The following is a 27364-nucleotide window of genomic DNA, read 5'->3' on the forward strand; positions in this document are numbered from 1 at the left end:
ATATATATAATCAGTTACCTGGCATCTTCAAACTGTGGTGGTGTTTTAAAAGCATTAGGAATTTTTCTGTTATACTGGCTTATGGATGTACATTTCTGTTTTAACAGTCCTTTGTGGAAATACCCTAAGGTATTAACCCCCAATCTGGATTAGTAGGGTGAGTGATTTTAGATTAAGAATGAAGTTATTTTAGAATTACCTGAGAACCAAAATCCCACCCATGTGTACAGACTAATGTTTATTTCCTGGGCTCCTGCAATAGCAGGAATAATAGAATAGAATTCTTTCCTGTAAGGTTTGTAAGTGAATTATGTAACACAATTATATTGTTTAAATTATGTTCAACAGCCCTCTCACTATTTATTCCCTAAATGGTGCCACAGTAGCACTGTCTCAGTCATCAATTTAGTTCTCTTTGCTTGTATGTTCTTTTGATTATATGAATTGGCATTTTGGAATTTCAGTTAGAAACCTTTTTCTTGGTCATTACAAACTAATGGATACAAGATGCCACCCAGTGGCATTACTTCTACAATACAGAGAAAATGTAATATTCTATAATAGTACAAGCAATTCCAACCCCATGGCAAAAAAACCAACAATTACCTGAAGGTGTGTACTTAAAGCTAATGAGAGTATGTGCACACATCTGGCAAATACATCCCCCAATGGTAAACTGTTTTAAAGGTGCCATTTTCAGTTTATATTTAAAAAAAATAATTCTAATCTGAGTATGTGTCAAACATGACCTTTTCCCCCTTAAGTATAATTAAGAAACGAGTACAAATACACTATTCTAAAGTGAACTGCTATTTCTTTAATAAACAATTCCAAGGAGGCAGAAGCAAAGTTTTGTTTTCTTTCACAGAAAATATTAATACAAATCTGTAATAGCAGCATAACTTAATTTACCAAAAAAGGTTGATGTTTGAAAGCCCTAGGAATATGCACACAAAAAAATAGTTCATATCTTTTTATACAAATAAAGGTATTTTCTGAATATGCATAAAGTGACATGACACAGAGCAACATGTTTCTTCACATTGATATTCAAAAAGTTTAGATGGATCAGTTGCAATGCAAGACCCCCATATCATATTCAGTCAAGCACCATGGCAGATAGTGCATTAAGGTCTCTCATGAATGGATGTTCAGATAGTATTCGATCAATCTTCTGTCTTTGCTCGGAATCAGGAAATATTTTTATCAGTGCTTCCCTTAGTTGTATTGTTTCTGTAGTAGATCTTTGTGGTGGAATTGTTAGACCAGTCTGTATGTTTGGCAAGTTTGGTTCAAATGGAAGCCTGGCAGATGGAGGACCACCATGTACTTGGTTCATAGGTTGTCTATTATTACTGCATGACTTGGGTATTGGCATGAAGTGTGAGGTCCCAGAAGAATGCAGTCCCCCAGTCGGTAGAGTTATTTGTGCTGGTGGAAAATCTCTATAGAACAAAAGTGAAATCTCTGGTAAATTAAGGAAGAGGTGATATTGTTCCGAGTATAAAAAGTGTAGGCAAAATAAAGCCTCTGAACCCCTACATTCTAGTATTCTTCAGATTGTTTTGGATTAAAGATGCAATTCACTTGATTCCATCAAAGTAATACAAAACAGGAAGTACAACAATCTAGCTAAGGGACTTCAAATCTGAAACCTAAGAGATGGTAACATGGATTAGCATTAGATATGACTGACTATGATGCACGTTTTAGACAGGTAAAGAGTGCTCAACATACAGTAAAACATTCAAGTAATCAGTTTAATATTTTTGCAAAATGCCATGTACTAATTTTAGTATTACTTAGTTATAGTAGAGATGGATTAAAAAAACAAACAAAAAAACCACTATTAAATCAACCAGTTCATTACATAAACTATCGTACATGATGGCTGAAAATCAGCCAACAACTATTTTTATCTTGATATCTCTAATGAAATAGTCATGTTTTTAAAGAGTTACGTGTTTATTATGATCGTCATCATTAATATAAACACTGTAGTATTTTCATTTCAAGCTTTAAGGTTAAGTGTCAAGAACCCCCAGATCAAGGCTCTTTCTATTCCAAATGCTGAAAATATTGCCACTACTTATCTGTTCAAGAAGCTCAGTCCCAGGTTTACAATGGCTCCAGTGGCTCTATGGAGCCAGACCTATGCTCAGAAGGGACTCCAGCTGCTCCGCTTACACTGCACCCCGAGACCCCGCTGGCTCCCACCACCCGCTCCTCTTGGCCTACCTGCCTGTTGCCTCCTTATCCCCACCCTCCTGCTCCTCTCTTCCCCCTGGCCGGACCCCAGTGCACCTCCAGCTCTGGGCGGTCTCTGCTTCCCACCACCTGTGGGACTCCACCTGTCTTCCCGGAGCTGAGCCGCCTAGGACTGGTGCAGAAGCCTGGACAGTCTCAGCCGGGGTCAGGGGTGGGGTGGGGGAAGGGGACAGTGCGGGGAGATTGGGTGGGCCCCTCCAGAGGAAGTGTGTCTGATCACACCACTTCCAAAGGACCAGAGCAATTCCCTGCTCTGGGACCAGCTCTGGCTGCACTGCCAGCTCAGCCTGGCAGACACAGTTGCCTCCCAGCAGGGCCAGTGACTGCAGCCGGGAGGCAGGGCATGGGGGAGTGGGTTTCTTGTGGGGTGCTGGGTTCTTGTGATGGGATAGGGAAAATGTGTATGTTGGGGCACTAGGGAATGGGGGTTCTGTGTGTGGGGGGGGTGCTAGGCAGTTGTGATGGGACTGTGGGGTGCTGGGCAGGCGTGGTGTTGTGCAGGGTGCTATGGATTTGAGTGGAGGGGGTTGGGTGGTGCTGGGCATAGGGAGTCAGGAGGATGTTGGGTGGGGGGGCTGTGTGGCGCGGTATGGGCCCACCCCCCGAGGGGAAGGGGCATGCTGGCAGCACAGGGCTGGGCGGACCACTGTGTGTCTGGCAACTGCTGGTTTGTAAATAGTGCCCTCGCACTGGGCTGGGCGGAGCAGGATTGCCCCTGCCATGCCATGCCCATTTGCCCCTGGCTGGCCCCTCGCTCTGGGGACTGACCTCCACGCGCCATGCTCCATTGCCTCCATGGGGCCCACAAATAAGTTTGGCGCCGGGCCCACAAAAGATTAATCCGGCCCTGCTGCATTCATTTCATTGATTTAGAGACTAGGAAAGTCATTATGTGGTGCAATGGAAAAAAACAAATGTTTGAACTCATGTCTTTGTAGGAATATAAAGGAAGATCTGATTTTTAAATATATTTCTAAATTATGGTAGTAAATTTAAATCTACACATTTTAAAACAAATTAAGATTAAAAATGAAATAGATTAAAAAGTCATTTAGTTCCAGAAGTCTTGGCAGGCACTGTTAATAGTATGATGTAGTAACCTGAGGGCAGCTTGGAAAATGAAAATAGAAATAGGAAAAAAGTTGTGCGTCTCCCATGTGCAGAAGATACCGTTAATTTGTCTATTTATCTTAGGTTTTTCTACAGTGCTCCTATCATCCAAATGCTGATCATCAGTAAGGGGTAATCAAGGATATATTTAAATGAACTGATTCTATTTCTTTTGAAACAGAGTCTCTAGTTACGCATCATAGGTTTGTGTAATACCAACATGCTATGTGGACCACCACATTTATGTCAACGCCACCACAATCAAACCTCAGAGGAAGTTACTGAGGCACTTGCCTTACTTATTGTGAGACCCTGGTTAGATCCATGTAACGTCACCATCACTTTTTGAACAGACTAAGGTAACAAAAAAAGAACATTTTTTCCTGTAAAGCTATTACATCTTTAGAGTTCGTGCTCTTAATATATTTTTCATACTGTACACTGTGACTTTGTTTAAGTAAATTGCTTCAGGTTTCAGTTAAAGCATTTATTGCCCCTTTTAAGCCTTGGCTCTCAAAGCAGAATGAAGAGACTGCTATACCTAGAACAGCATTCACTCCGAAGGAAGTCCTCTAATCTAGGTCCATTTCTTCCCAAAGGATCATCAGGAATCATGAATATGTCCCCAACAAATGTATATTGGAGCAACCTGCAACAGTAAATAATAATGAAATAGCTCTACCAATACAATTAGTTTTTTCAACCTCCCACTCCCAATATGTAGAATTAACTACCTCAGGATAGCCATCTAATTTCATAGCCAGAATCAGTGCAGTCTGATCAATGGACTTCTATTCTGCTATAGCTAAAAATGACATTCCCTTTCAAAATCATGAATTAATGGATGATTATATGGAAATGAAAATCCCGCCACTATTCCTGACTACAGTGGGCTCTTAAACTGGAAGGTCTGGGCCACTGCAAAACAAGTGAGAGAGAGAGAGAAAGGACTACAGAAGATTTTATTATATTATACTTGTTTAAACTCTCCTTCCTTGTCCGTATATTCAAATGATTACCTCAAGACTCCTACATCATCGCAAGCTGCACAACTGATTGGGATCTGTGACTAAAACACAATAGTGTCTCTCCAGGGGACAGGCACTAGATGCTGACTAGTCTTGTGTGAAGATATTTTTATTTAACGTTAGCTGGCTGCAAATCCTTAGCATTAAAGTAATCAGAAGTTCCCATGTTTATATATACTAAATACAAACTTGAAATACAATAGTGGAAGAGATTATTTCTGTACCATTTAAGCACCTTCTTCCTATTTAAATCCTTTAATAAAAACTACTTATTAGTATTTTGTCTTCTGAATAGACTATAGGGCCTGTTTCAAAGTCTGCTGAAGCCAGCTGGATTCTTTCCATTGACTTGGGATTAGACCCTAAATAATATAGAATAACTGGTGTGTCATTTAAATTTAATATGACACACCCAATTTTTAAGATTTTACATTTAGATTTTAAGACTTTGTTTACATAACTTTAAAAATCTAAAAGTTAATTGTTGAAGGAGGTTGTTTACAGGTAAACATGCAGGTGTACTGTACCTGCAATATGGCTTTTTTCCATGTCATTGGTTGGGACAGTTTGACAAAAAACAACATCATGTTCAGAATAGAAAGCCACTGAAAAAAAGTCTATGGGAAAAATTATCAATGAAGTGTTGGAATTAATAAATACCCATATGGCATTGGCCATTATATTTTTTTCATTAAAATGAGAAAGGTACAATATAGAAGCACCAAAATGGGTATTTACAATATGCCTTTGTCACTTCATGATTAAACTACTGCAGTGGACCCTACAAAAGGCTACTCCTTAAAACCACCCATAAACTAAAGATTCTGCAGCATGCAATGACCCAGCAGATAAATGGAGTATCTCAGTGTAAGAATCTGAGGTCAGTGCTCTGTGAAATTCCATCCAGAAACCAAGCTACTGGTTTTGACCAGCAAAGCCTTAAATTCTTAGGACCTACTTACTTATCTGACAAACTGCCTTGCTCTCTATGCCATAGCTGAGGTTAGCAAAGGTTCTCAAGCTTATGTAATTATGCATCTTCAATGGGAGGGGCTACTGGCAGGCTGTGGGGGGGTGGGGGAGAAGGAGAGAGGAGGGGAGGCACAGCTTTAAATTTTGTTCCCACCTCAGTCTAAAACAGCCCAAATAAGGATTACTTTCAGATGTGCCTTTTTGCTCCTCAGACATTTGAAAATGGGGATACATTGTTGGAGCAGGATGTCAGGTGAGGAGTTTTGTTGTATGGTATTGCTAAAGTTTATGTCACAGCAGTATTTTAAAATTTATATTAAGGGCATCTAGAGCATAAGGAAAGGACTCTCTTTTAGGGCGTGTATAAATCCACATAATTACCTTTTTTCAATAATCTCTCTCCAAGAAAGTGATTCCGTCACAAATTCTCTGAAATTATCATTGGTAACAATAATGCCTCCAGTTTTATCAGCAAGATGCAGCAAAAATCTACAACAACATTTATTTCAAAGACAGTTAAAATATTTTTTCAGTTTAGTTCTGGCCAAAGCCATTCACATCAGAAAACAAGCATCATAGTCATATAAGAGGAGCCTTCCCTAATTAGACAGCATAGTTCTGCTAATGAAAACACCTATTTTAAAAGTTTTTATAACGAGGGACTGGTTGACCTCAACCAACCAAAAAATGAATCCAAGCCTCAGCTGACTGCAAGCTGTACTGCTTACTCAGGCACGTTTTTAAGTTAAGTCTTTGGTGCTGATCATAGAAATGCTAACTAAGAACACTGAATTGCAGGTTTACAAAAAGCGTATGTAGAAGTAAATAAAGCTGCGTGTCCAAAATAAACCAGTAAAGTTGAAAGTACATTACACAATTCAACCTAAGTCCATTGCCAGACATTCTCTTCTGGTTAATCTGCTGTGTCCCCTTGTGCAGCAGGATAATTCTTCAGCCCCATTGCATTACTACCACTATGTTTGCCTGTTTCATCAGCTGTTTTATCAATGAGTAATATATCCTTTTCATAATCATATGATTAAAATTAATGCAAGTTTTTATTATTGATCTAGTAATACAAGAAATACAGGGACCACCTTGAAAGTACAAAGTTGTTTATTCCTCTGGAAATAAACAATCCCACTTTTTGCTATTTAAAAATACCAATTGTGAACTATTTTGGATGTACACAGTTTAAAAAGAATAAATTATTCTCAAAGAGTTTTGCTTACATGAACCGTGAACACAGATTCAATGTAAACACAATGTGATACTCTGATTTCCACAGCAATCAGAAGTCTTTCCACTGAAAGTATACAGCATTTTGTATTATAATAAATGCTGTTCTATTTTAAGGCATAAGTTTAGAAGTATGTGAGATGGTAGAACATAAAAACTACAGTGGGAACAACTATGGATTGCCTACATTTTGTATCTTTTAATTTTCTGACACAACATTGCATTAATGAAGGGGTTTGGGGGTATTTATTTTTAAGAACTACTAAAATGTGCTAGTGCATTTACTTCTATTTTCATGTTAAATGAGTACATGATGGTTAGACTGCATATTCAACATCAGGCATGCACTATGTGCAAGAACATGCCATCTCCTTAGTCAGTAGGAAAACAAGAAGGTGGATTGCTTACCAGCTGGGAGGGAGGGAGGGAGATGCAGCAAAAAAAGCTAGCTTCCGGATGGCTAGTTCAGAGCTTCAGCTGCTTGTCTTTGCCAACTTTTAAAGGGTTAGCTGATAAAAGAAACTTTTCTAGCATGCTCTTCTAACTAGTGGCCTTGCATTGGGAGACTTTAGTAGTAATCATTCAATGATTAAGAAAGCTGACTGTGGAAAGAAACTCCCCACTTGCGATGAGTGAGACAGATCTGTTGAAAGACTTCCCCAGAACTTCAAGGTTGGGGGTGGGATTTAAAATAACTACGGTATTTTGTTGACGTGTTTCTAAATAAAACTGGGATGCAAGTCTGACATTAACTGCCTTTCTGTATAGTTTACCACCATATGGCACACTAGGGCTACGATCACCTTGAGTGCAGCAAGTCTTAGAGAGTCAATATTTGAACATATGCAACCTATGGAACTCAAGCACAAGGTAACAATCTCTTGTCTCTTCCACACTGTCTTAGAGGCTGGAAGGTAGAAAAAGGGTCAGGCAAAAACTCCCTCTTTAGTTCCTCTTAAGTAGTTTACATGTTATTTCAATGAGCACAGATCCAGATACATGGGTGTATTCAATCTCCACAACTCAGTGGGTTATAAGTTAGTAAACCTCAGCAAGTGATTTATACAAAACTTGTCAAAGACACTTGTCCTCAGTGAGGACTAAAATCCATGATAAGTTTTAATGAGAGAAGCTACCAAATTATACAGACTACCCATGTCATGCAAGGATGAATGATGATAGTTTAAAGTTACTAAGATTTTGGCTACATATAATGCCATTAAAAATGCTGGCCTTACTGACATTCTGAAAGCAGAATGTGTACAAGGGAGTGAAGGTCATTTAAATAATGATCCCTGATAGGACAGATACACTGCAGTTGCACACAAAGATATGGAACACCTCTTAGACATGACATTGGTGCTTGGCTCTCCAGGTTAATGGCTATCTCACAATATCAGTCATGAGGTGTGACACAGTCATTGTGTATCTTTTAAAAGGTTTAACTCCCATCTTTCATACCTGTCATCATGAGCAGCAATTGTTGCTCCCAATACCATCCTTGCAGGAGTTAGAGACAATATTCCAACATCCTGGAGCTGTGTTAAAAAATGCTGCTCTGTTAAAAGGGTAAAACAAACATTCAGTTTTAAAGGCAAGGCTTTCTTCTTTAAAGTGTTTACTTACAGAATTTACATCTAGTCCACATAACATACAAAACAGCTTATCTTCTCTGAGAACAGTACATACTGATCTGCACAGGTGGCACACTGCATCTTAGAAATGGACTACCGCGGGTAAGACGTGGATGGAGCCAATGGCCCGCAAGTTCCTAAATTCTAACCTGCCTCTAAAACCCATCTCCACCTGTGGTAGGTCAGTTAGACTAAAAATATTTCAAACTAGAATGCTTAAAGTTAAGCACCTAAACAGGTAGCTTGATTTTCAGTGATGGTGAGCACCCAAAAGTCCCATTAACTGAGTGTTTTATTTTTCTAATTAAAGTGAAGCTATTGCATCTTTACTTCACAGAACTGTCACAAGGATGAACTAACTCAGTCTTATAAATAACTTTAAAAACTTAAAGTTATCCAAGAGGTGAGAATGATTTTAAAAGAAATTAAAAATAGCAGAGGAAAGGTAAAGCTGTGAGTTTAAGGACTTGTAAGCATTAAGGCCTTACCTTCACTAGGAAGAAGATGTGTTAACTTACATTAGCTACCACGAGTTAAAAACCTAGTGAAGACAAGGCAGTTTGTAGTTTTCACACAAGTTAGGTCAAGTTAAAGACTATGGGAGCACCTAAGGTTTAACTCAACCTGCTAACTCATATGAACCTACAAACTGCCTAGGGTTTTACCCTATGTTAGCTAACTCGAGGTAAGAATACATTTTTTATGATAAAGATGCACCCTCAGTGTCTTCATGATAGTTAAATAAATATCAGCTCTTCAAAGAATGGTCTTCAACACTGTTGAGCAAACCTGGAAAGGTTTCTCTAAATACCCAAATGTTAAAGTAAAGTATATAACAAACACCTAACTGGATATTGTCAATTGATTCAATAAAATTCAGAGAAATGTAAAAAAACTTAATAGAAATGTCAATTACTTAGCAATTCAAAATTAGGTTATTTATCAATTACATTTTTGTGAAAGGTCCCAAATATCAAGAGCTGAACTTGGAAAGAGTTAATTAGATTGAATGCAAAAGAAAATAAAGCAGGACATTATTTGCCTCACCTTTGATGTTAGGATGACGTTTTGTTCTCCACTGTGGAACAAACACAGTAATACTTCTGTGGCCACGTTTCCAAAAGTAATCAACAGCTATTGCAATTCCTCGACAGGAGAAGAACTTCTGTAGACCATGACTATAAAAAACAAGTGAGATTGGTTCATGCTGAGTTGTGCAACTATGAACACTGAAGAAATTCAAAGTGTTTGGTGACATTATATCTTACACTATAAATACAATACCATAAAAAAAAAAAAAAATAAAGGTAGGGGAATGCTTATTGCTCTAGTTACATACAAGGTGCTCCATACAAGGAAGAGAGTTTAGCACAAAAAAAGGGAGAAGTGTCTCTTCTGCCATATTACCAGACTCCTCCCTCTCAAAGCAAGGCAGATACACAGATTAGCTCGCTTCAGGTTTTGTAGACAGAACTACAGCCATCAGTCATGGCAGGGACCAGGCCCTTGTGAAGAGCCCACCAGCTGAGAACTTCCGAAGTTGAAGCATATTCTAGTTTTATGATTAGCTATCAATTACACATTAAAATGATCCATATCCAATTATAATGAAAATAAGTTTTGTGCTGCAAATCACCAAACCCACCTTCTCTCCAGTTCGCACCGAAACATATTTCACCAGGAGGGCCAGATGTTAGGACCTGCCTTGTTAGATTCCTTAGAATAGCAGATATTGAGTTTGGGAAACAGAAGGCCCTTCACTGCTTTCCTATCCGTTATTTTGGGCCAGAAATTTTTATTAAGATCAATGGGTGATGTAATACCTCTGAGGCTAAGCTTCCTGAATTTTTTGCACTTCAGATAAACTACAACAGGAATAAAGTGGTAACACCTTCCTATTTTTGTGACCTAGCGAGTGGCTCTAATAAAGGAAAGCAAATCAAGAAAGCATGGAACTAGCCTAACATGGAAGATACAGGTCAATTTACCAGAAGTTAAGACGTCTTGTTACACAGCAAGATTTGATGGAAGTTAAGAAATGAAAATAGACAGGTAAGAATTTGATTCCCAAATCAGTGGGTAAATCCTTCAACTACAAACGTTTAAAGTATTTAATAACTGTATGAATCATAGAATATCAGGGTTGGAAGGGACCTCAGGAGGTCATCTAGCCCTGCTCAAAGCAGGACCAATCTCCAACTAAATCATTCCAGCCTGGGCTTTGTCAAGCCTGACCTTAAAAACCTCTAAGGAAGGAGATTCCACCACCTCCCTAGGTAACCCATTCCAGTACTTCACCACCCTCCTAGTGAAAAAGTTTTTCCTAATATCCAACCTAAACCTCCCCCACTGCAACCTGAGATCATTACTCCTTGTTCCATCATCAGGTATCACGGAGAACAATCTAGATCCATCCTCTTTGGAACCCCCTTTCAGGTAGTTGAAAGCAGCTATCAAATCCCCCCTCATTCTACTCTTCTGCAGACTAAACAATCCCAGTTCCCTCAGCCTCTCCTCATAAGTCATGTGCTCCAGCCCCTAATAATTTTTGTTGCCTTCCCCTGGACTCTTTCCAATTTGTCTACATCCTTCTTGTAGTGTGGGGCCCAAAACTGGACACAGTACTCCAGATGTGGCCTCACCAATGTTGAATAGAGGGGAATGATCACGTCCCTCGATCTGCTGGCAATGCCCCTACTTATACAGCCCAAAATGCCGATAGCCTTCTTGGCAACAAGGGCACACTGTTGACTCATATCCAGCTTCTCGTCCACTGTAACCCCTAGGTCCTTTTCTGCTGAACTGCTTCCTAGCCATTCGGTCCCTAGTCTGTAACAGTGGATGGGATTCTTCCGTCCTAAGTGCAGGGCTCTGCACATGTCCTTGTTGATTATAGTCCTGAGGAATATTACTTATTACAGACTTTAACAAGGGTTAGTGATAATACACAGCAATTACATTGTGGATTATAAAAGTGGCTACAATTAAAATAAATATTGAGCCCTGAGCGTACTAGTCCAATACTTCAATTTTTATCTCCTACTAAAGTTACTTTTGAAAATTATTAGACTCAGCTGTTCAAAAAATTCCAACTAGGAACGGGATGTAAATAGATAGGAATGATCATGCTTTTATATGCAAAAGAAACCAATGCAGTTCAGCAAAAATGAATGGAACGGTATTCAGTACAAGTAAAATTGGCAAATATTGAATAGAATTTAAGTTTTTATTCCAGAAACCATGATTTCCAGGATCCAACTTCCCAAATGAAAAAGCTGCATAGGCCAATTAGCAGTCCACCCAATTTCAAGAACTGAACTAAAAAGAGAATTGGGCAAAGGGAAGACTTAAATAGCAGCAGGTAGAGCGAGATCTCCTTATATAACAAAACAAAACCTCACTGAAAGTTTATGAAACAGATTAAACAAGACTAACACCAGTTTAAATTTTAAAAATCACTATGTTTCATATCCTTGTACAGATCAGAAGCCAGACTTATAGGAGGAGAGTCACACACAGAGTGGAGACAGCAGGTTAGATTATAACAGGTTCAACAGAATTTAAATCAACAGGAAAGCAACTTACTGAAACATTGCTGTGAATAGAAAGGAGGGTAGCAGGTTTCAGCACACATTTCATGTTTTCTAATCAGGTAGATACCAAGAGAATGTAAAGTTATCTGCACAGTGCAAGAACTAAACACATTGTGGAGCATATGCATTTCAGATCAGGGAGCTCAGAAATAAGGCAGTAGGCCTGCATTATTCAGTACTTTAGGATATGTCTACACTGCAATTGGGAGGTGTGATGCAGCACACGTAGGCACACCTGAGCTAGCTTTGATCTAGTTATCTCACTAAAAATACCAGTGAAGCATGGGCAACGAAATGGACTAGCTGCCTGAATATATACTGAAAGTCCCAGAGGAACTTCACTCAAGTGGCTAGTGCCAACTTAGCTACTATGTCACTAGATCTAGCGAGAAAATACGTGTCAAAGTGACCAGTGACAAATCTAGCAAGTTTCACTGCCAATTACAGTGACATTCAGAGAAAGAATGTCACCAATATGTATAGTCACAAAATCATTCACAAGCAGCTCAATAGCGTTAATAAAATCCATTCCATGCTGTCCTTACTACATTCTGTTGCACACCAAGTCAATGACATTATGTCTCAATTCAGCATGTCCTTGGAAAGAATCACATTCCAGGGCTTTGTGGGCTGAGATCACTATAATCTGCAGGTGAGGAAAAGAAGTTTGTGGAGGCTAATTAAAAAGGTTGCTAAAGCCAGGCACACTTTGGAGAAAGCAGCACATTTGCCAGGGCTTATTTTTACCCAAATGTGTTCTTTCTCACTGCTCCGTAATAGGTAGCACACCCTGTGATGCAGGAAAATACGGCTAATGAATCAGCATACTGGGTGGAGGAGACAGGTTAGCCAGTGAGGAGAGCTGCAAGGATGGAAGATGGGGTGGGATGAGACAGGGCCATGTGCCCCATTGGGGCACGGGGAAGAGGGGCACTGGGCCTCCAGGGATGAAACCCTTACTACAGGATCAAAGGTGCAGCTAGCTTGATTTAGGTTTCCCTTTACTCCTTTCCTTGGCCTGGCCTGGGGTTAGATGCCTAACTGTTTTCAGGGGGGGGGGCGGGGGGGGGGGGGGGGGGGGGGGGGGGGGAGGAAGAAGGGAGAGAAGGGCTCCGGCTAGCGGATTTTTGTTTTTAAGTCTACTTTCTTGGCTCCCTGCAGTGCTGAGCTCAGGTCAGAGGAATGCCCTCTTCCCCTGGTTCTGGGATCTCCCTTTCATTAACCTGTAGACTCAAATCCAAGCTGGCAAGAAAGTGAGGCTCAGCTGAATTTAACCAACTGCAGCTAACCTGGACTGCAGTGTACAGAACGCACTTCTCAATGAGCAGAGGGCGCCCTCCTGATGATAGTGTACTGTTGTAGTTGCTTCTGGTGTGCAACAGAATGTAGTAAGAACAGCATGGAATGGATTTTAACAACACTATTGAGCTGCTTGTGAATTATTTTGTGACTATACTCGCGTGTGTGTGTGTGTGTGTGTGTGTGTGTTTATTTATTTTTGACTCCTTTTGAGCTTAAACAACTATATCTAGTGACTTTTCAGGGTTTGTCTAGGGACTTCCTGCTATGTGGAGATGGCAACATTGCGCACCTCCATGGCTTCATTGCTATTTTTAGCAAGCTAGCTAGATCAAAGCTACCTTGGGTATGCCTGTGTGTACTGTAATCACACCTCCGGGCTGCAGCATGGACATACCCTAAATGTTCTGAAGTCTACACTTATTCCTTGAACAGCTAGTTTAGAGACTTTAGATCAACTAAATAACCAACTTCTAAAATACGATCTGCTAGCAGACGTCCTAATTTAAATGTCTGTACCACACTTTAATCCCCAGTAATCCCTTTTTTTAAATCCTCTTTTTCTAAATTTCTTCCTTGCTTTATATTTTTGTTGCCACCTACTTCAATCTGAGATCAGATTCTCTGAGTGGGGCTAGAGGGGAAGGGGAAGGATAGACAGACCACTAATTATATTTGAACTGAAATGTCCCCATTTATGTAACACATGATTGTACAACACTTTTTCCTGATAGAAATAGTACTGTGTGTGCTTCACACAACAAACATCAACATTTAAATAAAGTAATGCAGTTGTCAAAGAGTTAGCGCTCACAGAAAACCCTTACCTTCTACACTCTACCCTGCAACCTTTTTTTTTTTTTTTTTAAGAAACAAATACCTATGCTTGATAATTCAGCACCTGAATAGTCTTGGTTGGCTTTTGACATTCAGATCTTTGCTACGGATTCTTGTTTTGCAGAAAACTTTGCTATCAAAGAACACATTAGTTCACATTATGATTGTATTTTTGTAAAAGGGTAATTTTTATTTAGAAGAGTGTAGAATTTCGAGGGCACAGAAAGCAACAGAACTGGCAGTGGCTCCTAAAACTGTAAGTTATGCCTCTCCTGCCGTCTCTCTTGTTGCAAGGCTTTAAAAAAAAGTGACACAAATGAATGTTTTTGCCACCTGCATTTGAACAACAGACTTACAATCTCTCTCATGCAATCAAACTGTCCAGGCAGAAGCCTTAGAGCAGCAGCTCTTGACCCTCAAGACTCATGGAGCTGGCAGGCAGGCAAAATGTGCAGTGATAAAGAGAGTGTGTCTTCCTTAAAGGTGATCTGCATGGGCAAAAAGAGGGGAGGGGCATTTTTGCTGCTTTATTATGTATAAAGAAGGTAGGATTGGGTCAGGGAGTCTAAGGTTATCAATTTATAATTCATGGCAAGAGAAAACTGATAAAGAATTTAAACTGCTTGTGTTCTACCCCCTTCCCCACCTTGCATCTGTCTTGGCTGTTGAGACTATGTTCTTCAAGGCAGGTACAGTTGAGTAGTGGATTTGTATAATGCCTAGCACAATGCTCTCTCCTCCCCCCCACTCTTAGTAATAAACATTAATAATAATGAAATAAAGCCTGGGTAAACGGGGCACTGCTAAACAAGCTGAACTGTGAAATGTGGTACTTGAGCTAGGTAGGCCTTTAAAAGACAGCAAGTAATTGTTGTTAAAGACTCATCTTATTCTCAGTTGCTCACGTCCTCTGGAATGCAGCGTTTCCCAACTTGTGTATTTACAACTGGTGTGGGTCCATAGCAAGGAGAAGAGAATAAGCAGCATAACATAGCAGCAGCAGGATAATGTCAGAGACAGCATTTGCTTTCTAGAACATGTAAGGGTTTTTTTTTTTCCTATAACTAAGAAAAGAGAAGCAAGCTTGGCTGGGCTTTTCCAAAGAATCCAGATGAGATGTTATTTTTTATGCCGCTCTTATTTTTCTCTCTTATTTTAATAAATATTGTTTTAATGTTGCATGGATGTTTCCCACAGTCCACCTGAAAGGCCTTCTCTTCATTAAGGAAAAAAAGGTATATTTTTAAACACAAATTAGCTGGTTAAGGTAAACTCTAAACTGACTGAAGTAACACTCCCCTAGGGTTCACCTGAACTAAGTGTTAAAACTACAACTTGCCTAAAGCAGGATTTTACACATTAAGATGACAGACACACACCTCTTGTTCCCTATATAGACAGAACCTAAAAGAATAAAGTTCTTCACTCTCCCAGGAGGGGTACAAAAGGCAAAAGGTGTGTTAGAGCCTGATGCCCACTCAGTTTCAGTTTAACAGGCATGGACAGAGATTTTCCCTCCCGAAGAGGTGTGTTGCATGTGTGGGAGGGGTGTGGGTGCAGCTCAGGGTAGAAGCCAAAATGACACAGAGGAGGCGTGATTTGGTGGCGGTGCAGATGACAGTTTCAAAACCCCCACTTTGAAGTACATAGAAAGCTGTGGATTTAAACAAAACCAAAAAACCTCAGGCCTTTCCTATACACAACAAGGCTGCAATAAACAAATCAAGGGCACAACCTTGACAAAAGATCAGGTGATTATTCAGTAAAGCATTTAAACTTCTTGATGGTTCTGTTACTTCAAGCTAACTTTCCTCACCCTCATGTTTTGTAATCAAAGTTTTCAGCTGACTGAACAAGGAGGCAGGTGTCATTATGAATAGGTTTAGGGAAAGCACTTCAGGGTATGTTTACAGGGGTTCTCAAACTTCACTGCACTGCACTTCTGACAACAAAAATGACTACATGACCCCAGCAGGGGAGACCGAAGCCTGAGCCCACCCGAGCCCCATCACCCTGGGCAGGGGGGCCAAAGCCAAAACCCAAGCCCTGTCACCCAGGGCTGAAGCCCTTGAGCTTTGGCCCCTGGCAGTGGGGCATGAGCTTTGGCCCTGGGTGCCAGCAAGTCTAATGCCAGCCCTGGCAACCCCATTACAATGCGATCCCAATCCAAAGTTTGAGAACTGCTAGTCTACACTGCATCTGGGAGCAAGCCTCCCACCCTGGATCCACAGACTTGTAGTGGTGAGGCTCAGACTAGTGGGTGCTAAAAAGAGCTGTGTTGCTTTGATTTAGGCTTGAGAGCCTGAGCCAGAATGTCTACATAGCTATTTTTAGCACAAGCCCCACCACAAGTCTGTCCACCATGGTTGGGAGGCTTGCTCCCAGATACAGTGTAGATCTTCTGTAGGGTTTTGTCTTCACTGCAAGTTATCTTGTTACTCTACTTGAGCTAGTCTAGCTCTAGTGAGAGCAACCATACTGCGAAACACTCAAAACAAAAACAAAAGCTGCCCAGAGCGATCAGATAAGCAGCATAGAGTGATCTGATTAATAGCTGATAAGTTGTAACTCCAGCTGCTGCATCCCCACAACATTACTAAGGCCATGTCTACACTACTACTTATAATCGGCAAAACTTCGGTCACTCAGGGGGGTGAAAAAAAATACACCCGAGTGACAGTTTTGCTGGCATAAGTGGTAGTGTGCACAGCACTATGTCAGTGGAAGAGCTTCTCCTGCCGACATAATTAAACCACCCCCAACGAGTGGCAATAGCTATGTCGACGGGAGAGCTCTCTCCCATCGGCATACAGCGGCTAGATGAGAGATCTTACAACGGTGCAGCTGCGCCATTGTAAGCTCTCTAGTGTAGACATAGCCTAAACTTGAGTATCAGAAAGCACACAGGCTTCAACCTGTACCACTCCCTCGACCAGCCAGCTTGAGCTTAAAGGACCACTCAGCTCAAGCTAGAGAGCTGTTTGTGTGGATGGGAGTTGGGTTAGAGGCAAAACTCACGTTATAGCTTGAGCTAACAATGTAACAAAAACAAGCCTGTATGGAAGTGAAACTTTAGGCAATGGCTTAAGAATGCTTTAAGGTATTTTCTTTTTAATTCACTATCTGTTAATTGAGTGGTCATTTCAGAGTTTTTACCCCGAGCATGATACATCCAGACATTTATTTTTTGAAGCATCCAATACCTTCATGAGTGCTAGGAAGAACAATGCACATTATATCTTCTGACAGAATTTTGAGCTCATACTATTCTATTACATAAAACCCCATTCTCTTTCTCCAGAAAAATGCTCCTTTTGTAAAAAGTAAATATTAAAGAGGATGTGGTGGATTTGTTACTTTGTACATAACCCCAGCAATTTGCATTTCTTTTCCATTAATATAAGTTTGGGAAATCGGTCTAAAAAGGTTAAGATAAATTATGACTCATAATTGTGACTTGCAGTTTGCATGACTATTTTCTAAAGAACAAAATCTGAACAATGAGGAAATAGCTTCACAAATGAACTATTTACAGTAATGAAAACACTGTACTTTTATTCAAGTAATGTCATACAGTTGTGGGTCATAAAGAATTTCCCCGTAAGAGCTACCAGGACTGCAACAGTCAAGTGACAGGAAGTGTTAATCAAGTACTTCAGTTAACCCTTATAATGCTGGCATTTTCAAGACTGGTATCCAAATTAATTCTTCAGAGGATATACCTATGGATCCTTAAACTGAAGTTAGAATAATAGCTATCAAATTATCTCCTTTAGTTAATAACCATCATACTTTAAGGAAGGTAACACACTGTATTTGAAAGCTTCCTATTGACCATTCATGATATGCCACAAGCAAAAAGAGGCCAATTTCCTCAGATTGATTAATTTACTCAAAACTTGCTTTTCTGACTCCTTCCCCCCCTTTTAGAAAAAAAATCTTTCTGGACCGATTACAAAGAGGTCCATGAGAGCATTATTAGATCTTTGCTCTTTAAAATGGATTAATTGTATTTGGCCAGTGAAAGTAAGATTTGTTCTCTGACTGCAAGAGTGTGCAACTACTTTCAGCATGAATATTTGGCACCTGTGAATTTAAAGCCCGTCAGTGAAGTAGGTGCTCAGACATTATGGTGCTGGAGGCTACAAACACCTTTTGAGATAAGGTACAATAAGAAACCTTAAGAATACCCGTAGAGATATGCCAGAAAGCACTGAACCTCTGACCATGGGTAAGGTTCCAAGAGATGAGATATGAGGATAGCAGCCAGTTCTGGAAACACTCCCAGGTCTATTCAACTATCAGCAAATATAAGTGGCCTGAAACAGAAGTCATCAGGCTAACACTAGGGGAAAAAGAAAAACAGAAACCGGTCACAAAGTAGATGGAATACAAGAGTGAAGGAAAAGATCAGAGAGTTTTTGTAATGCACTTAGTACTGTGATATCTGAGCAACCTTGAAAGAATCTACACTTTTGGGAATGTAGCTATATTTTACTGTTCTTTATCATAGAATATCAGGGTTGGAAGGGACCTCAGGAGGTCATCTAGTCCAGCCCCTTGCTCAAAGCAGGACCAATCCCCAGACAGATTTTTACCCCAGTTCCCTAAAAGGCCCCCCTCAAGGATTGAACTCACAACCCTGGGTTTAGCAGGTCAATTCTCAAACCACTGATCACTAGTTAGACCATTTTTTAAACTATTTTTAAAATACTGACAATAGATTAATAGGATGTTCTAACTAGAAAACATTGCACCCCACAAAGTAACATCTCTCAGACACCAAACAAATCAGTCCATGACATTTATGTTAGTAACCTATTTTAATTCTACTGAGGGCTAAAGAATTAGTCACTATTAATGTTTTGTATTCTAGATTTCAGTCTAAATTGAAATACAGTTAAGAGCTACAATATGAACTCCTAAAGTAACATACTTCGTTAGGAATCTGACACATACCCTTAACTACCGTACTAACAGGTGCTGCTGTTTTAAGACAAATTGCTTTCTTTTAATCTCTCTTCTGAGAAGCTTTCAGGCTTTAAGGATGATCTGTAGGAGTCCAGGGAACATCTGATGAGACCAGCACCTGTTGAGATCAAATTTCTGCTGAAAGCCCTAACTGATTTAACATCATGAAATTTCAACTCAACATCTAGAGATGCAGAATTTTTTTTCTTCAATTTTGAATTTCTTTCGTGGCTCTAACAGCTATGACATAAATTTCTTCCTGAGTAATGGAACTTTAGCACCTGAATGTTTATTCGCATGCAACAAAACAAAAACGTCCAGCTCAAAAGGGATGTGAAGGATCCAGGCCAAGCTGTCACTAAAATATCCAATGCAAGAAAGGTATCTTTCTTAAAGTCTTGAAGGAACGAAATAAAGTTCAAATCTCCTATTCCCAGCAAAATAAGGGAAAAGCTACCTTTACAGTAGGTAAGTACACTCTGAAGATATGACTGGAAGTGGGGATACCTAGGACTAATTGTGCAGCTTAACAGTAGAAGATACTTCACAAACAACCATGATCTGCATCTGAATTGCAGAAAATTTTGACTTTTTATAAGCCATTATAAAAGTAAAATGAGAGGAGATTTCAAAACCAGAAGCACAATGCACTACAAAATAATCCACAGTTAAGAGTTCCATAGAATATATATTAAGTCATAAATACTTTGGTAAAACAAAGATAGTTTTGTGCTAAATATTATTCTGTTGTATACAAGCATTCATGACATCCTCTGCACTCTCACATTTTCTATGACTGAGCAAGCCTCTTTTCAAGTCCTTCATCCTTTTCACTGGATCCAGATGTTGATATCTATCAGGCTCTTTTAGTGTCAAAATGAAACTGGGGCTTGGAGAGTGGGGATGTCAGGTTGGGTAAGGAGCTGGAGGAATTTGTGGAAGTTATGTTCTCCCTAACAACTAAGGAAATTTGTCCACTGTTTGTTAACAAGATTCACAATTTAGTGAACTGTAAGTTGTGGGTTGGGTGGCTAAATCCATGGCTGCTTCTAGATGTACAAGGTGTAGTAGTTAAGAGTCCATTTTTCTATCCTCATCTAGCCAAAAGTTTGCAGACTTTTTAAAAAAAATAATTCACATATGCATGTATGTATATACAAAAACATACATATTTACAGATACCGATGGGAAACTACATTCCAGCTTTTTAACAGCACAAAGAAACACTAAATGTTTAGGGCAGGAAATAAAGAATGCTGTAAATTGATATTGCAGGGAAAATTTACATATTCTGAGAAATATTAAACTAAAGTTCGTTTGTTTAGGACACAGATTTAAAATAATTCTATTTAACAGCATCTTGGATCGAATGGCTACAAGTGAATAAGACCTGCTGTATATCTCATCCAGTTGAGAGCATTTCCTGCAGCATAGGATACTTTCTTGAATTACCCTTACAGGCAGCACTCTGGCCTACTCTCTGAAGTGACCCATTCAAACACTGACCTCAATCACCACTTGGAAGTTTTATGTCTATAATTAGGTCCTTCATATCACTTCAGTTAATATTTCCTGCTTTTAAAGCAATATATTTAAAATAAAGGGTCTGTTTTAAAGGAGGACATGAAGTCTAGCTTATTCCCTTCCTAGCCAATCAGGAGTAAATTAATCCATAGAGGGTTTTTGTTTGTTTGTTTTGGTTTGATTTTATTTTTGCTGTAAGTAATCAATTTTTACTTTTTGCTGGTGAGTTTTCAGATGAGACACTTATTTTCATATTAGACAGTTTCTTTGTTTTCATTGCAGAGGAACTCAAAGCACGACAGGGTTACTTCTTATCTTAGCATTAGTCAGTGGAGCAACAGGAAGCTCAATTAGTCTATTCCTGGAAAACAGCACTTCCCCAAAAAAGAAATGAAATGTTCCTAGATTATCACACTTTCACATTCCATTTTTTGAAGAATTCTCAAGCAAGTAATCACTCTACTACTCATTTGCTTGCAAACTCCATAGTTTGAGGTGCATGAGATCAACTAAAGGAGAGGACAATTTAGAAGTCCCATCTCAGGACTCGTCTATACTTACAGTACTGCTGCAATCGATGCAGTAGTGTCAATTTAGTGAGTCTGGTGAAGACAAGCTAAGTCAATGGAACAGCGCTCTCCTGTCAATGTCTGTACTCCACCTCCCTGAGAGGCGGAAGGTAAGTTAGCGGGAGAGCATCTCCCGTCAACACATTGTGGCACAGGCACTATTGTAAGTCGACCTAAGTTACGTCTACTTCAGTTATATAACTTACATAACTGAAGTAGCGCAACTTAGGTTGACTTACAGCTTTAGTGTAGACCAGCCCTCAGTCTCACTCTTAACAAGTATAGGTAAAAACTGCGAGCACCTAAAATTAGTATAACTGAAAGGTAGAAGTCTATTTTCTGTAAGTTTACTTTGTATACTGTCCTTTGCACTGTTTCCTCTGTTTGTTAGTCTTTCACACAGCATCCAGTAGGCGTCAAACAAAATACACAACGCCCCTTAGTGGAAGTCAAATCTTTAAGGGTACCACAGAATAACATTTAAAATATATAAACTTAGAATTAGGACAACTATTAGTATGTACTAAATTTTTCAATTGACTTACAAATATTAAAAATTATAGTTAAACTCACACCTATTTTATCAAATACTAAAAACTTTAAGCTTTAATAAACAGACAGTAGCTCTATTTAGCATGAGGTCAAAGTCCTCACCCACCCAAACATACACACTCTTCTCTGGGAATTGCTTCACACATGACAGAAATGGGACTGCTATTCTTATACCACGCACATCAGCACAGTATTTGAGCATCATCTCTGAGGTATGTATCTAGAAGAATTTCTAAAGCACTTAAGTGGAACATGGCAACCATTAAACAGTAACACCATACATGTTTAGAATAGAAACTGGAGAATACAGGTATTAAACTGTGATTTTTTTCTACAGTTTAAATAGGCAATTAAATGAGGTTCATGTTGCTCATTTAGCTTGCAATGGACAGAATTCAGCACTATACACCTTACCAAATTAGCCCATTATTACAAAATTGCTGGGGAACTCTGTTGGAGTAGTAAATAAATAGCTGGTCACATGGAGGCCAGTTAACAAGAATTTTTGACAAGACAGGCTTTTATACCCAGGCTGTGCTCACTCCTCCCAGTTTCACTTTGAAATTCATTGACACTTAATAAAGAGAAGTAGCACAAACTAGCAATACTTACGAAATTGCAACGTTGCTTCCATCTATAATGATGTGTTTTAAATATGCTCTCCCAGGTTCATTTTTCAACTCCAGATTATACGGCTTTTTAAGAGAATCCATAAACCTTTGAACCCCAGTAACTGAGGCATCTGTATGATGACTGTACGGTCCCACTGTCTTCCTCTCTAGATTTGGAGCATGCACTTGGGATGGAAACACAGAAGTTGGAAGAGGACGTTCAATGGGTTTTGGGATATCAAAAGAGGGTTGGTGGAGGAGTCTAAACTGGGAAGGATTGCAATGTCCTGGTCTCTGCACATGAACAGGTTGATTATTCTGCGTATTCGAGGGCCCTGCAGATTTTTGCTGAACTACAGTTTCAGTCTGAACTGATGCATGCTCTCGGTCTGAGCTCCCTCTTGCTACAAAGTCAACATCTTTTAGTGCTCCATATTTCTTTAATTCTTGTGCAGTGTTAAAAGACGGTATGAGACCATCAGTTTCTATATCATTTGTCCTGGAATTGGGACTCTGATCAGAAGAATTCAAATGTACTTGTTTACAATGCTCTGTTGAATTTTTAGTGGAAGGAAGAGCAGATTTATTTTTATAGTCTGTCACATGCATTTTGTCTTCTGCCCGGAGCGGTGCACGTGGTGAATTCGCTCTTTTTTGTTTTACATTTTTTGTCTCCTTTAAAGTATGACTGGGTTTAAGTTGATTTTTACTGATAGAACCTCTGTCTTTCAGAGTCTGTGAAAGATCTGCATTACCACCTGAATGCACACTTACAGTTCTAGATATCTGCGGTGACTGTTCCTTTTCCTTCTGAAACTTTGTACTTTCCTTTTCTATTGCTTCCAGGAGCATTAATGGTTCCATTGATTGTCCCAGTTCACTAATAACTTTCTCTACAATTTTTTGGGAATATCCCATGGTCCTGAAAAAGTTTACAAGAATCTTGTATTCCATTTCCTCACTAATGTCATCACAGTCTGTAATAGAGAAGCGTGGATCATCCGACTCATTGCAGCTATCAGAAACCAGATCAATAACTGCATCCCTATCTGGATCTTTACTGCATGGTGTAGGCCTGCCCTCCTGATCACTTTCTAATGAAAACTGTTTCTTAGGAAGCCTTTCCTCAGCATCAGAACACCTCCTTTTACATGACTGTCTCTCTTTGGAAACAGATGCCTCAAGTGGAGTCACACCATTAATAGGAACAAAACACTTTCCTGGTGCATTGGAAAACACAGTGTCCATTTGTTTTGTAAGCTCTGTTACAGGGGTTCCAGCTTTTTTTCTTGCTTCCTCTCCAATTGTTCTTCCATCTCCACTCATTACAGTTAGTTTTGGGGTTTTGTTTTGTGAAAACTCTGGTGTACTTTCAGAATCTGTAGTAAGATCTATAATATTGCCATCTGCTTCACAGCAATCACTTTGTGTAAGATTCAGAAGTTCTCTTTTAAGAGAGCTAGGCAAGATCAACAAGTCCATTGTATATTTATCTGCATGTGCTTCCACAAATTGTTTAAATTGCTTTTTTATGTTTGATTCCTTGTCACTTAATAAGCCTTCATTGTTTTCAAAGAGCATCACAAACTGCTGAATATGACTTCTAGCCATCACAACAGCCTCCGCACCACCCTTAATACTAAGTAATCCTATTTCCTGCACTGTTATATCAGCACAGGTATCCTGAATAAGACAGTTAAGAAACAGGCTCTGTGCTCCAACAAAAATGCAGTGCATATCCTTTGGATAACATTCCTTTTCTTCTAGTTCAGGTTCACAGAGTCCCTTAATATACTCCTATAAAGGGGGACGGGGGGAGGGAGGGAGAGAGAGAGAGAGAGAGAACATAGTGAACAACTTTTTACAAATCAAAAGTGTCTATACAATTTCAATATTTTTTGTTTAGGCCAATGATAAGCCACTATAATAGACAGTAAAGCCAGTTTATTATGATGTATGACGTTATTAACTAGAGGAAGATATCCAAGGTAAGTGTAAACATTGCATTTCAAATGTCTGTTATGGGTTTCCCAGGAGACTACAGTCTAAGGCAGAGGTTCTCAAACTGTGGCGTGTGCCCCCAAGTGGAACGTTTCAGGGGGGAGGGAGGGAGGGGAAGACACGGAGGAGCCCAGGCCAGCCCCGATGGGGGGGGGGGGGGGGGGGGGGGGGGAGCTGGGAGGGAGCGCCACAAAGCCCCCAGCTCTGCTGCGGCCCCAGCTCCTGGCCCTATCCCCAACCTTGGCTCCATTCTCGGCTCAGGGCTGAGGCTGGGGGTGGGAGCGGAGCTACACCTGGCTGCGGGCCCAGCTGCGGACTCCCATCACAGCCTGGCTACAGCTCTGCTCCCACCCCCAGCCTTGGCCCCTGGCCCCGGCTCCATCCTCAGCCCCACTCCTGGACCCAGACCCACCCCCAGCTGCGGCCTTGGCCCCCTTACCCTGTCTGACCCCCCGGAGCTCTAGCCCGCTCCCAGCCCCGGCGGTGGGGGAGGGGGGGAAAGGGGCATGGACAGGGGTAAGGAGGTGCACAACCCTTAAAAGTTTGGGGATCACTGTCTAAGGTTTGTCAAAGTGATAAGCTTTGCATAGAAGCATTTACATGCATAGAAAGTGCGGCTATCAAGGTTTCTAGACCTGCCTCAAAACCCTGAAATCTATGCCAAGTTAAAATAGTTATTCCCAATATTCATACAGTATGTAATTAGGTCTTATTTTCTTTTGGGATACAGATTGCTGAATGCATACACAGTCGGATTTAAAAAAAAAAATCAGATTTGTAAGAATAGAAACAGTTTTGATTTATTATGCTTGGCTATGCTATCAGCTAACTCATTTGAAACAAACATTTATTTCTTATGTTTTTTATAGCTGAAGTTGACATGGTTGTTGATTGATTCTCTTAAAAAAAAAAAAGACAGTATAAGGATGCATTTTACCAATATTAGTCAGAGAAGAGACATGCTCTTCTGAAGTTGACTCAACAATGTCATAAGGTAATTCTGGTTCATAAATAACATGCTGGAACAAAAAAGCGGCTTGCACAAGACTATTTTCAAGGGATATTCTTATGGCAATTTCCCTATAGTTATGAATAATAAATCAAGTTCATCTGTGACATGCAGTCCTGCAAGGTGGTCTGATATAACTAATGTCGCAGTGTCAGCTACAAAGATATTCTGCAGAAAATTGATGCTGAAATGATGCATGTTTTTACCGGAGGGGTGAGGTTTAGCCCACAAATTTATCTCCGTTTAAAAAAAGATTACAGTATTCCAACACCAAAAATAAAGAAAATTAACAAATGATTTAAAAATATTGCAATAGGTATAATTAGTAATATCAATTCTTTACAGTTATATTTTATGCTAGCACTGTTTAATTATTCACTCAAGATCAGTATTTAAACTTCAGAATGCATACATCAAGCTACAAAAACATTTTTAACATAAAGCTAGTTTCAGTACCAATCCTAATATAGGTAGTTATTTCCGTTAAGAAACCAACCAAACACCCCCCACCCCATGGTATCCAGATGCCAACAATTATAGATTCTTCCATTACCTGAATAAAATATTCATTACATTATTTTAAACTGCAACTCCATTAGTCAGTCACGTATTTAGAACAGGTAGTTATACTTAAAGAAAGCCACACATACACAAAAAATCATCCACACTTTTTATAATTCAGTTTTAAAGAATAAGATTCTAAAAGGACAGATTCTGGTAGGAAATGGAAGAGTGACTGAATGACAGAACTCCACAATCCAATCATTTCTATATCTAAACAAGGAAAACAAGAAAAGTTATTCCAAGTATGTTTGTTCCTTTATAGACACATTTCTGTTGTCATCACAATACAGGTGGCACAGCTAGTAGTACCTATAGACAGGCAAAAACTTTCCAAAGCTTTGTTTTCAGTTGCTTATAACTTTGCCAAACTAATCGTTTGGGCTGAAGTTTTCCATGCCGGCTGTCTGTGTCTAGATGCATTTTTTTTTTTTGGAAAGTTTCAGCTAACATGGTTCAGCCATCTCTGAGAATGAGGTTAGGGAAAATTATGTTTTGGCTATTTAAAAAAAAAAATCCTGTAATTATTTCACTGAGATGATCTAGTGCCTCCATGTTTTGGAGTAAGGACTTGAAATTTGGAGAGATGATTGTTTTGATATCAGGGATAGAATTTTCATGAAAATTCACCCAAATCTGGCCAAGCTATAAACACAAAAAAAAACCCCAAACCAAAACCCGGTTTGTACATGCTCAGTAGAAACTTGTTAGAACTGACAGCTAAGTTCTCTGAAGTCCATGTGCACTGCGCAGGCTTCATCCTCAGTTCCAATATAAAAACCTGAAAAGATTTGTGCTAGTCCTACACAGCAACTGAATGCTCCATTCCGGGGCTGCAAGGGCAGAGCAGGATTTTCCCTGTAAATACTCCTCCCCTCTGCCAGGGGCCACTGCTGTGGCAGGCAATGGAACCAAGAGCAACAATGCTGTCTCTCAATGCTCTCACTCAGACAGCAAGGTGAAGGAGGAGAGCAGCTTGACTTGAATACAAAGAATGGGGGTGGGATGGAGCGATGGAGGAAAAAGAGACAGGAGCAAGTATCAGGATGAAGACCATGGGAGAGGAAAAGGGAAACAGTTAAGATAAGGGGACACAGGCAGAAGCTGAGGGAGGGAGATGGGGACAGGGGAAGGCAGGGCAAAAGTCAGGCATAGGATGGTAGAATGGGCAAGAGGGGACAAGGCAGAGGGATCGAAGCACAGAGTGCTGAACACAAAACTTTTAATGGTCTTTTCACAGGGTTTTTTGGATATAATTCTGTTTCAGAAAAATGAATGGCATCCATTAAAGAGGCAATGGGGGAGAGAAGAGCTACGCAGAGCTCTCAAAAACTTGTCTCTTTCACCAACAGAAGTTGGTCCAATAAAAGATATTACCTCACCCACCTTCTGTCTTTAATATCCTGGGACCAACATGGCTACAACACCACTGCAAATGACATCCATTAAAGTTAGTTTTAAATCTTACAATGGCAATAAAGCAAGTCTCACAATGGACTGACAAAACTATCTTTTATTTATTTATAAATAGTACCTTGCATTAACCTTGCCAATGTAGCTGGGTGTTTTGCAATGTCGGTTTTAAA

At 39.8% G+C, this 27364-nt stretch overlaps 1 protein-coding gene across 1 annotated transcript in view; it reads right to left on the minus strand.

The window, feature by feature from the left end:
- Positions 1 to 780: 780 nt before the first annotated feature.
- Positions 781 to 27364, minus strand: part of N4BP1 (NEDD4 binding protein 1) — a 33005-nt gene continuing 6421 nt past the window's right edge. The window contains exons 2-7 of the mRNA XM_034788370.1: positions 22209 to 24004; positions 9299 to 9429; positions 8079 to 8175; positions 5760 to 5867; positions 3920 to 4027; positions 781 to 1445 (exon numbers count right to left, since the gene is read on the minus strand). Of these exons, the coding sequence (XP_034644261.1) occupies positions 1100 to 1445; positions 3920 to 4027; positions 5760 to 5867; positions 8079 to 8175; positions 9299 to 9429; positions 22209 to 24004 (2586 nt within the window). The 3' untranslated portion in view covers positions 781 to 1099. The remainder of the gene's footprint in view (positions 1446 to 3919; positions 4028 to 5759; positions 5868 to 8078; positions 8176 to 9298; positions 9430 to 22208; positions 24005 to 27364) is intronic.

This window comes from Trachemys scripta, chromosome 13 (assembly GCF_013100865.1).
Source record: "Trachemys scripta elegans isolate TJP31775 chromosome 13, CAS_Tse_1.0, whole genome shotgun sequence".
In the NCBI taxonomy this organism is placed as follows: Eukaryota; Metazoa; Chordata; order Testudines; family Emydidae; genus Trachemys; species Trachemys scripta.